This window comes from Chelonoidis abingdonii, chromosome 6 (assembly GCF_003597395.2).
Source record: "Chelonoidis abingdonii isolate Lonesome George chromosome 6, CheloAbing_2.0, whole genome shotgun sequence".
Lineage (NCBI taxonomy): Eukaryota > Metazoa > Chordata > Testudines > Testudinidae > Chelonoidis > Chelonoidis abingdonii.
Genome location: NC_133774.1, coordinates 42,250,636 through 42,263,107, shown reverse-complemented (window position 1 = coordinate 42,263,107; position 12,472 = coordinate 42,250,636). Strand labels below are relative to the sequence as shown.

General features: G+C 42.5%; 1 protein-coding gene across 3 annotated transcripts in view; it reads right to left on the bottom strand.

Moving 5' to 3' along the window:
- The window catches only part of RGS7BP (regulator of G protein signaling 7 binding protein), an 83,029-nt gene extending 76,343 nt beyond the window's left edge, over nucleotides 1-6,686 (bottom strand). For 2 of the 3 annotated variants that reach the window (XM_032794811.2, XM_075067514.1), the window contains exons 1-2: nucleotides 5,908-6,686; nucleotides 2,917-3,083 (exon numbers count right to left, since the gene is read on the bottom strand). In XM_032794811.2, the coding sequence (XP_032650702.1) occupies nucleotides 2,917-3,083; nucleotides 5,908-6,066 (326 nt within the window). In that variant the 5' untranslated portion in view covers nucleotides 6,067-6,686. The remainder of the gene's footprint in view (nucleotides 1-2,916; nucleotides 3,084-5,907) is intronic. The other variant, XM_032794812.2, reaches the window with a different exon arrangement.
- Between the last annotated feature and the right edge of the window lie 5,786 nt (nucleotides 6,687-12,472).

The following is a 12,472-nucleotide window of genomic DNA, read 5'->3' as shown; positions in this document are numbered from 1 at the left end:
AAAGTAACACTTTACCTGCTGTCTTGTTTTTTGTCTTTCTTCTTATGTCTCTCTCGCTCTTATTTATTTTTAAAGGCTGCAGAAGACACCCATCCTTCCCTTTCTTTTGCTAACTGCCCTCCTCCTCAGGTGCACCTTTTCCCCTCCTTCCACAATGGGTGCCTTCTCTTCCTGTTCCCCACTCATTTCTGTCCATTTATTTCCCGCTCTAACTTTTTATCCTCTCATGTTTCCTTCCAATTCTGCCTCTCCTTGTGCTGCTGCCTCCTGGCCAGTGCAGTCTAGTCCTCAAAAGTCTCTACTCCTGCTTCTTTCCTTTCTATTATGTTATCATCCCTAATGCATTTCCCCCTCCAGTCTGTCTTATCCTATCTCAGTCCAGACCCCGACCCATGTGCAATACATCATTCTTCTTACAGAATTAGGGACCAACACTCCATGTCTGTTGCCATCTCTATTTCTTTTCCACTCTGAATCCTCATTGTATCCCCAACCTTCCCTGACCTGGCCATCTTAATCCAGTCCTCAAACACTGCATGAAACAAGTTAATTTGGCTCTCACTGTTGCTCTCATTATTCAGGTGAACAAGGTTAAGCATGCAAAGCAGATCTTGTGAAGTGCCTACTGGACAAAATAAGCAATTTATAGTGAACTGTTGGGTTTTTAATACTTACCAGTTGTTATGGATATCACATTATTTATAGTTGTTTAATAGAATCTTAGATGAGTTACAATGTCAATTTCATAGCACCTGCAGGACATCTCTGTGAGTGCATCAGATTTCTATCTGAGACATGAACATGTTAAAATCATATCTTTTGAAACAAGCATATTTCCTTATCTTTGTTACAACACCTAAACAGAATGAATTTTAAAAATAGCACTATTTTTTGAGGGGTATTTTTAGTGTTGTCAGACCTAAGTTTTGTAAGAGCTTGTCTTTTGCTTGGGGAACAAATCAGAGTGAACAGTGTCTATTTAAAAGAGAATTTTGCACAAAATCAAATCTGCATAAAATTATACCAAAGCACTGTGCTTGGGCAATGTTTTGGTTTTGGAGTGAGATTCACCAGTGGTACGGAAGGCCAGTATAAGGCTCTCCATCTCATCTAAGCCTGACAGGGGCTGGCTTGGGGAAATCATGGGCAGAGCAGCTACACAGGAATCTCAGTGCAACATCTGTGTGCTACAGAAAGCATCTCCATGTTGAATCTTCACAGGCAGGCACAGAAGGCTATGACGAGCTAAGGGAGATATACATTTGTGTTGGTGCAGTGGCCCTAACACCCTGCACAGCTGATGTTGAAGTACTGGGTGCAGCTATTACAGTTTACAGGCTGAAGCAGCAGATGCAGGAGTGCTATGCAGCAACCGCTAATTGGCAAGTGGATTTCACCTCTCAATACCTGTGCACTTCACCTGCACAGAACCCAAATACTCAGGCTTTATGAAGGTGGGTGGGATTTTACCCTTATTTGAGAGATCAACTTTTTGTCTTTGTTTATTCTGCAATAGCCATAATCCTGAGTTTGTGATGACACATTCTGTTACCATGACAAGGATGTGGTGTCACAAATTTAGTAATATGGCTTTACTGCAGACTCAAATAGGGAAAGATGGTCTGGGAGGCTGTAGCCCACATTTCAGTACAAATAGATGAGAGAGTTAGCAGACATAAGGAAGATGATTTAACATAGGCAAATGTGATAGGTGAATACAGATGTAAATTATGGAAATGATTTATGTTTAAGTTCTGTGTATCTTAAACTATGTCCCACTTCAAGGGCTTGATCCTGCAAGATGCTGAGTTAGTTCAAGTCCCATTGAAGTCAGTAGACAACAAGGCAGTTCTTTAAATCACTGGAGGCACAAGGCAACTTGCAGGATCCAAACTTAAAATATCTGAGGCAATAGCTCCTAAAATTATGGTCTGTGGACCACTGATGGTCTGAGGAGCACTTGCAGATAGTCCGTAGAGAGCTTGTTTTTTCTCATCCTTCTTTTCAGCGGAGAGAAACAGAACAGATGTGAAGGGAAGACGAAATGAAGAGATGTTGTGATTAACTTTTTTTCAAAAAGGACAAAATACTCATTACATTAAAGAGAAATTAAAATACATAAATATTTCCCCTCTGTCTTTTCAATGTAAGCAACAGCTGTAGTTCCCACAGGGATGTCACAGAGTAGAAAATAAGAAGGAGATGGTCCACAAGACAATATTTCCTTTACGATGTGATCCATGCTAGGGTAAACTTTGGGAACTGCTGATCTAAGGGTAGATAACCATGAGGGCAGAAGTTTAGTCTCCCTATTTTGTACATGCAAAATCAACTGTAGGTGTAAAGCAGAGTATTAGCAGATGCAGGTGTACATTTTACAAATGTAAATTGCACCTGCTTAGTGATCAAACGGGTGATTTCTCTCCCTGCACAGGCTATTTAGCTATTTATAAAACCATATTATCTTAAGGCCCATTCCTGCAGTCTTTAGTCACGTAATATTCCCACTGATGGGGTATTGTGTTAGGGCTGCAGGATCAGGCCTATTGAATTTCACCCTGGAAGCTCAACCACGGATTATATTCTTTTGATCATTTTGCATTGTGACTGCCAATTAAACCCTTCTCGCTTTACAGAAAAGTCTTAATGAAATGAATAGGATACTATCATCAGTGCCAAATTCCTATCAGCAGCATGATTTGCCCCAAAATGATGCTATGATAAGGGTTTGTACATTCCGTAAAATTCAAGACCATACATCTTAGTTTAAATCCTAACACTGATGTCTGCATAGACCGGTAGTATAACAGTTTGGTGCCTTTGCCCAAAGCTCCCTTGAAATACTGTTTAGCAACCAGAAACTTAAATATTATGAAGGTAATTACTTGACTGGAAGAAAGACAAGAAGACGCTTACCCAGAGATCGCTGCTAGTTTTTGGTGCGCCTGATAGGCCATCTCACATCCTTTGGTTCTAGTCTTTTGCATCTCAGCATGTAGAGACGGACAATTGACGGAGACGTCCCCAATGGAAATGACTAACTCCCGGTACAGAGCCACCAGGGTATTGAACTCCTGAACAAGCTGAAAAACAGATTGTTTACTTACATGAAACATTTAACTACACTGATAAAATAATGGAGCATTTATAAAAACATTCTTACTTCAAGACCTGCTCCTATTGACTTCACAGAGAATGGGATCAAGTCCTTAACATTTAGTAAATGGGTAGGGCCTTCATGTGACCTACCTTATATGTACCATAAATATTCTCTTGCAGGAAAGTAATATTCCAACTAACCTCTAAATGTGTTTGAGTAGTTAATCATAAATATTATGCAGAACATAAATAACGGCTTTTCTTCTTCTGGTAGCACAAGATTATTTTTTATCATAATGAAAGATGAAAATGTCTCCAGAGATGATTCCCTTCACTCCCTCTGGTTTCTGATTAGCAACACATTTAGGGAGTGGAAAGTACCATTCATTTATGCACTGGAGCCTTTGCTAATTTAGTTTGTAATGATTTCCTTCCTGTTACTAGCCTCTAACCCAGGTTTCAGACTTGAAATTGACCTGAAGTTGTTGACTGATAAGATGCACTAGAAAGGCACTTTCCACTTAGTATTCCAGAAAGCACTTTGGCCAGTGTGAAATAAACAAAGAAATAGATAAACCTCTCAGCCTTGCCACAGAAATACTCCAACCCAGCATCATATTACCAGACACATTTGGACACTATTGGATAAATCTTTATATTCACAGCATTGGAAAGGTTATTATTTTGTTCCATTAATCTACAATGTGCATTCTTTTTATTTTAAAGAAACAAAATGTATGTTGACTTTGAATGCACTAATGATCTGCAAGAGATAAAAGAATGAATAAAGGCCACTTGTAGTGGGAAAGAAGGAGGTAAAAAAACTGGATTTACCTGGATCTTACCAGATCCAGCCAAATTTTGGAGACAGCCCTCAAATTCTAATGACTAAATAGAGAGCAAGGGTAGCTGTTCATATTGCAGCAAGAAATTCTGGGTCGGGCCCCAATGCATCCCTGTGCAAGAGTGGTGTAAAAACCCAGCTCCTGTACCTGGATCCTGCTAATTTTGTGCCTTCCTCCCCAAATTCCCTAGCATTAATAAGAGAACTGGTTTAGCTGCTTCTGGTGCACCAAAACAATCCCGACCCTAATGCATCCTTATATATCTGCTAAAATACAGATGCAGCACATGGATCATGCTAAATTTGGCCTCAAGCCCCCAAGTCCCATGGCCTAAAAGGAGAACAAGTGTAGATGTTAGTGCACAAAATAATAATAATAATTAATAAAAAATCTGGACCTCAGTCCACTGTGGTGCAAAGTTCCATAAAAATCTCAAATCTGGCACCCTGATTCTGGTGAAGACAGCCAAATGTTGGCAGTTATCACCCCAAAGCTATTGCCTAAATAGAGTACAATGGTAGCGCTACTACGCCACCAAAACATCCAGACCCTTGTGCATCTGGAAACAGCAATAGCACAAAAAGCTTGATTCAGCACCGGGATGCTGCTGGGTCTTGGCAATTTTTGGTCCCAAACTTTTGTTTTTTTAATCTCATATCTAAACATATTACCGGCTATATAGTGCAGCTTCTCCAATTCCACTTCTTCTCTATTAAGCTGTCCAAATTTGGGGGTTAGAATGAAAAAATGTTGCTAGATATATGTATTGATAGTGCCGCCTGACAACTTGCGATAAGGTCTGGACTTTTTTGGTGCACTCAGAGCTGTTACATTTCTCCCTCTATTTAGACAGTTTAATTTGGAGTATTAGGGCCAAAAATAGACAGGAACCCCAGATACTCCACTGCATGTTCCAATGATAGAGGGCTGATATCAGGGTTCAGATTTTTAATGAAAAATAGCATCAGCTCCACCTGTTTTCTAGTTAGAGTCTCTAATTTGCAGTTGGGGCTCAATATTGCTGATGTCCAGCTGGATTCTGGTGCCAGGGAAACGGATTTTGTGCTGTTGTTTTGCTGGAATAGGGTGACCAGATGTCCCGATTTTATAGGGACAGTCCTGATTTTGGGATCTTTTTCTTATATAGGCTCCTATTACCCCCCCACTACCATCCCGATTTTTCACACTTGCTGTCTGGTCACTCTATGCTGGAACATGCTGGGGTCCAAATTTTTAGGGCATATTAAGTGACTACCTTAGTGAAGAAATTTTGTTCTGTTACATTTGGGGGGCCAAAGTTTAGATGGATCCAGTAAGATCCTGGTGCTTTAATCTAGTATTTTGCATGGCTAAGGTGTGTTGAAGTCCAGACATTTTTGGCATACTAAAAGCACCTCTACTTGTTATCTATTTAAGTGGTAGATTTTAAGGGGTTGGGGCCAAAATTGGCAGAATTCAGCAGAATCCAGGTGCCAGATCCTGTTTTTTGCAGCACTGCAAGGCTGAGATGAATCAGGACACAGATTTTATTAGTGCGGTTGGAGTAACTACACTTGTGATCTTTCTAGGCAAGGCATTAGAATTTGGGAGAGTTGGGGCCAAAATTTGGCTAGATCTTGGGGTGGGGGGAGTGCTGGAGCCGGGTTTTTGCAGCATTGTTGCAATGGGATGCAATGGATCTGGATTATTTTGGTGCACTAGCTTTGTTTTCTATTTTGCTAAAACAATTTGGAGGGTTGAGGGTCAAAAATCTGCAGGCTCCATCAGGAGTTTTCCCCCTCTCACGGCACATGGTCTGTCTTTAGCCATTACGACGCGGGCGAAAGGGTGTCAACTTAACCCGGGGCTGCAGTTTTAAAAATAGTGCAGCTGCACGTGATCGGAATGGACAAGCTGGAGGGGGAGTGGCACGACCGCAAACTACAAAAATACAATGGGGGGGGGGGGGCTTTGTTTTACCCACCATCTTGCAGTCCTCCAGGGCTCTCTGGGTTTTGTAGGAGGTCTCAGAGCCGCTGCCCCGGCGCTCCCCGTCCCTGCCGGGGAGGGGGGGCTTGCTGATCTGGAAGATAGAGCCCGCGGTCCTGGGGCGCTTCTTGCGCCCATTCGGTGCAGAACTCATGCATACGCATCCACCAAGCAAAAGCAGCTGCACTGATCCCAGCAAGGGCGGGCAAATGTTTCCCCCACCACCAGCGGCAGCAGCTCGGCGATGATGAGTCCGAGGAGGGATCCAGAGTCACCTTTCTCTTCCCACACCTCCCCAGTCACAGACTGAAATGCTGCAGCGGCGGCTGGTCACCTTCAGCGTGCGGGAGGGCTGGGGGAGCGAGCGCGGGGCCTGGCAGCATCCTCCCCACTACAGCCAGGCAGGGGAGCGGGCTCGTCAACTTCTCTGGCTCAGCAGCATGTCAGCCCCTGCAGAAAGAACCCCGTGCTGGCTCGCTGAGCCCTCCTCCCCTCGGCATCGATTTGCAGGTCGGGCAGAGGCAGCCGGGGCTGGCAGCTGGCAGCTGCCATTCAGGAGGGAATTCAGCCTTCAAAACCTGCTCTCCTGCCGGGGCTGTGTCTCCTGGTGTCTTCCCAGAGCAGCGCCAGCTTCTTCATCCCCCGGGAGAGAAGGGCCGCGTGTGTGCGTGCGGACCCGCGCCTCCCTGGACCCTAAGCGTTCGCCTTGATCCGGTCTCTGAGGACTCGCCTGGCTGAAGATCCCATCTGAACCCTTTGGTGGGACTGGTTAGACGTAGGGAATCGGGCAGACTGACGTGGTGAGCAACATAGCACATTGATAGGGCGGGAATACTAATGTGATCCATCCATGCAACTCCCCCTACAGTGTATACATTAACCCAGTCCCATCCGCAAAGAGCAGCACTTGCAGTATTACTTCATCGGCTTTATTATTAGAAAGCAGAAGTGTCAGAGTGAAACCTCTTACCCCCGCCCATATTTCAAGCTAAGTGTTTGTGACCTGAATTGTGTAGGTGTACGGGTCAGAGGCAAAAATGTGATAGCTTTAATAGCTACTCCCTTAAGTTTGTAGGAGTCACAGCTTACAAACGCTGAGCAATTTGCACCGTGAGCAATCTGACACAAAGGGATCCCTTGCCCTTTGATATAATTAGAGTAAGTGCATAGCTCCTTGGATCTAACTGACGCCAATTACAGTACTATAAAAAGTGTCCTTTGCCATAATTAGCACAGTTCCACATCTGATTTTTTGCAAAGCTCAGGAGCTAATCAACAATCAAGTTGCTTATTTAGAGGAAGGGCTTGTCTTTTTAAACAGTCATTGATCCCTTGATCAAAAATGGGTCTCTAGAATACAAAAACAAATATTCTTTTTATGGAATTTTGCACATCAGAGAAAATGCTCTTATCTGAGGTTAGGGAGGGGAGATTCTGCCGGGCACAACACAAAGACTCAGCCCTCAAACAATAGTCACAACAGACCTTCTTCCTGGAGGGTAGAAAGCATTATATAAACATTTCTTCTCATTTCCTCTACACTCCTTGAATCCCATAATATTCCTGTACAATGGGGTGAAGCATGAAACACCCCAGGGAGCGAATGTACTTTCCTTCTCAAGAGAAGGCTGCTATACTGTGGTAAGATTGTCATCAGCCACTTTCTCCAACAAGACTAGTCAGACATAGCACATTCCTGATTCATCAGGCTACTTCTCTAACCCAATACCTCAGGTGCTGGGCCTGACTACAAATCTATGCCCCACCATCCCTGTTAGTAGTAATGCAGTGATGGTCACGTCTGAATTTGCCTCACTCGAGGTATTGCACAATAACTTTCTCTACAGCATGAAACAGAGAATTTTTCATAGTACAATGTGGGCTATTTTACATACATAGCATCTTTAAGACCAAAGGCGCACATTACAAACTCTGAGCCCAATCTGCCTCTGAAGATGCACATGGAGATTCAAGCACCCTAAGGGACAAGACTGCAGACCTGTTTCCAGGATACACAGAATGGAATGCAGACACCTTTATAGCCTTGTCTACATTCAAAATTGTTTTCTTACAACTTCCTACCAGCGCTCCTGTCAGTGGGAGCAACAGTGGAAGTGTTAATGTAGACTGAGTATCAGTGGTCCCCATTGCTGTAACCACTGCTCTGAGCAGGGTTTGATGACATTGTGATTATAATGCTGACGGCCAGTCTATTTTGGCATATTACCAATGTTAGTATCACTGGTGGAGTTGCAGTGGTTGCATCAGTGGTGGAAAATTTTTAGGGGAAAAAAAAACACTCTAAAGTAGATATGGTCTAAAATGGAGGGCAGCAGCAGCGAACACTGGCCAAGGACACCGGGCCAAAACCTTACTTTTGATTTTACAAGAAGTGCAATGGGATCTTCAACAGCCAGACAGAGCCAAGCGGATCTCTATTTACAAGTGCCATTTGAAAGACAGCCCATTTCTCTTTTCACAGTAAACTGCATAATATACTGCTGGGGATACAGAGCTGAGTCAGCAATGCTGGCCTGGAATTTATGGTTCAAAGGAGTTTAAGCACCATAGCTCATCCCCTGTGTAGTTCTGGTAATAATAATACTTGGCACTTCTGGTGCTTTTCATTGGTATATCTCAGTGCTTTACAGAAGTGGCAAGTATCCCTATCACCATTTTACAGACGAGAAGAGTGAAGCCTGGAAAGATGTGAATGATTCACTCAAGACCACACATTGATTCATTGGGCAGAGCCAGAAAGAACATAAACGTCCAGGCTTCTGTGCCTTTAGCCATGGGACTAGACTTCTTCTCTAGACAGCAAGTATATGAAGGCAATTTCTCCTCAAGCTGTCATTGTTTATTTGTTTATTTGTTATACTTTCGTAGTACAAAGCACCATTAAATCACATCACAATGAACAGTAAACACACCACCTGGGAGTCACTGGCCAGCAGCCTTCCTACACAATTTACAGTCTTCACGCAGCTTTGAGAAGTGCAGCATACCGCATCTTGTCCAGTCAGCCCCATCTTCTAATCACACTTGCCAAGAGTACCCCTTGCCCCAGCACCAGACCCTGCAAAACTTGCTTTGGCACTCTTCCTCTGCTCATCTGACTCACTTGTCCCACAAGCTCTAGTTTTCGTCCTCTTATCGTTCAGGGGTTCTCAAACTGGGGGCTGGGACCCCTCAGGGGGTCATGAGGTTACTACATGGGGGCAGGGCTGCCCAGAGGATTCAGGGGGCCTGGGGCAAAGCAATTTTGGGAGTCTCTTCCATAAAAAAAAGTTGCAATACTATAGAATATAATATTCTTGTGGGGGCTTCTGTGGGGCCCAGAGCCTGGGGCAAATTGCTCCACTTGCCCCCCCCCCGGGCGACCCTGCATGGGGGGTCATGAGCTATCAGCCCCCACCCTAGACCCCGTTTTGCATCCAGCATTTATAATGGTGTTAAATATATTAAAAAGTTTTTAATATATGAGGAGGGGTCGCACTCAGAGGCTTGCTATGTGAAAGGAGACACCAGTACAAAAGTTTGAGAATCACTGGTCTAGATGATATCAGGTATCATCCCGGTTATGTTGTAAGTTTGTGCACTTACCTCTTCATTATTTGCATGCAAGGTATAGCTAAAGCACAGTAATTGCCTGTGGCATTTCAATTCGAAGGCAGAAAGCCTCTTAATGTCTTATTTCCTTAGCATCCAAGTCTCACATGCATATAGCAAGAGACTGCCATAATTTCATTTTACATGTCATAGTAATACCTTTACTACACCAGATGTGGCTCAATGTTGCTAAAGCAGCATTTGCAAATCCAGTTCTATTTCAGTTCTCTGATGTTTAGCATCCCTTGTAGTCATGCTACCCAGCTATTGGAAGTGCTCAGTGCATTGCAATGCCTCCTCAGATTTGGGTAGGAATATCTTTTCAACAGGCTAAGATGTCAACATTATCTTTGGACCTAACTTCTCTGCTTCCACCACTATTCTTTCTAGCAATTTTTGCACTTATTTTTGCAATGTTTCAATCAGATCAATATCACCGGCAAAGCACAGATAACTAATTTTTCACTCACCAATGGGTACGCCGTCCTACATAGTCCTTGCAGAACAAAAAATACTTATCTTTTCTAAGGAACTTAGTTTGAGCTATTGGAGTTGCGTGTCTGAAGAGCTGGTATATCCAGTGTAAATAAATTATTAGAAATTAATGAGTTCTACTTATTGGACCAAATGAACCCCTAGTGTAAACCCACTGATGTCATTGGGACTACATCAAGGATGAATTTGAACCACTGAATTGATGCAAAATGACATTCTAGATAGTGGCTAGATAAATGGCCAGGGACTTCTGATATTTATCTTGTCATAATTTTAAAAAAATATTTACCAGTTTATAACCATCTAGGCATGCACGTATTTGGCCTATGCAAACACATGTTTTTATTACTGTTTCTCACATCCTCCTTCTGTTGTTTCTTCCTATTTTTTGTTGCACCCAATAATTGGCATCTTCTTTTAAATTATATTCTAACTTTTTGAGATAGGGACTGTCTTTTACTCTTAGTTCATACATCATCTAGCACAAAGTATTCTAGTCCTGTTTGGAGTGTCTAAAAGCTGCCATAACACAAATAAGAAAATAATGATAATAACAACAAATCCAAAAAAGAGTGCATTTTTGTTTGATTGTATATTTTGTATATAGGGTGAATTCCTGGCCCCACTGAAGTCAATGGTAAAACTCCCACTGACTTCAATAGGCTCAGGATTTCACTCATGGAAATTTTCACCATATGACACTGAAGTAATAGATTAAATGAGACTTTACATTTTAACGTATATTTGGCACAATCTTCAGCTCCCCACAATCTTTTGAGGCATTCGTCCCTGATGGCTTATATTTTCAAAATGTCCCCATTGTAAAATGTATATGAATTCTGCTTCTTTTCTGGCCACGTATAAAAATGATGATTTTGCAATTGTCAGGTTTCCTTGGTTTATCCTTGCAGCAGACTTTTGAGATCATCATGGAAAGTTAAGGATTTCATGACATCAGAAAGGTTACTTAGGAATAGCAGGAAAGAGAGAACAAGTCATTCTGAAATCAAGAAAAAACAGTCAGTTCTGTACAGCTTCTTGATTCTCAAAGTCTTTGGGGAAGAATTCCCAAGTACACTATCAAAGACTGCCTCTGAATAAAAGAAAACGAGGATCTACTTGAAATTCCTACCAAAAGGAAACAAAATCATCTCCTGAGTAAAGACAAGTATATTTGCAGCAACATGTTTTTTCTGAAATTATACAGAAACAAATGTTTCCCTGTTATGGGAAGAGGAGGAAATGAGAGGTGTACAGAATCCCATTAAGGGTGTTATATGGAGTCCTGAAATAGTTGACAGAATGCAAGAAGACCTTGGTGTGTACAATTAGCTCAAACTACAGAAGTTACAAAGTGTCAGCCTCCTAGTTTATTATTTGTTTTACCATAGTACTTAGGAGCCCCAGTCATGGATCAAAACTCCATTGTGCTAGGTACTGTACAAAATAAAAAGATGGTCCCTGTCTCACAGACCTTACTATCTAGGTATAACAAAAGAGACAACAGATAGATATAACTGGGGAGAATAAGGAAACAATGAGGCAGTATTGGTCAGCATGATAGGTAGTGGTGTCAGCGCACCAGTGACCTAACCACTGTGAGTTTCTTTGGAGGCATCAGAGGAGAGTTTTAAGGAGGGATTTGAAGGCGGCTAATGAGCTAATTTTGAATATGTTTAAGCGGAACTCCTCCCAACTATGAGGAGCAGCATGGGAGAAAGCACAAAGGTGCCTGTTTGAAACTTGAACAAGTGAGTAATGGAGGTTGGTATTACAGGTTGGTCGGAAGTGAGAGCCAACATTTTGATAGTGAATGAGAGAGGATAAGTGGGTGAAGGTTGTGAAGGACTGTGAAAGTGAAGACAATTAGCCTATGCTTGATGCAATAGAAAAGTAGGAACCAGTGGTGGTATTCAAAGAAAAAGGTGACATGGTAAAAGCAATGGGCTAAGAGAATGAGCTTTGTAGCAGGATTCTGAATGAATACGAGTTGGCCAAGATAGCATTTGTCAAGGTCAAGAGAGAATGATGTTGCAGTAATTGACATGTGATGTAATGAAATCCTGGATAAGAGTTTTAGCTGTATGGATGGATATGTAAGGCTGTATCTTAAAGATGTTATGTAGAAAGAATCTGAAAGACTTAGACATTGCCTGGATGTGAGGACCTAGAAAGGAGTCTGAGTCAAAGATGATGGCCACATTACAGATCTGAGTGATAGGTAGGATAGTGGTACTGTCCAAAGTGACGGAGAAAGGAAGTGAGTGGGGGACGCTTTGAGGGGGAAAGAGTAAGGGTATGTCTAAACTGCAGGCTTGCTGTATGTCATGATATGCATTTTTGCCCAACCCCCCATCATCCATACTCAAAGCCCTTAAATGCACATCTAGGGGTTCATTGAACCCACACTGACATGATCCTCTGGAGGTACTGGTCAGAGTGCATGTTAAGCT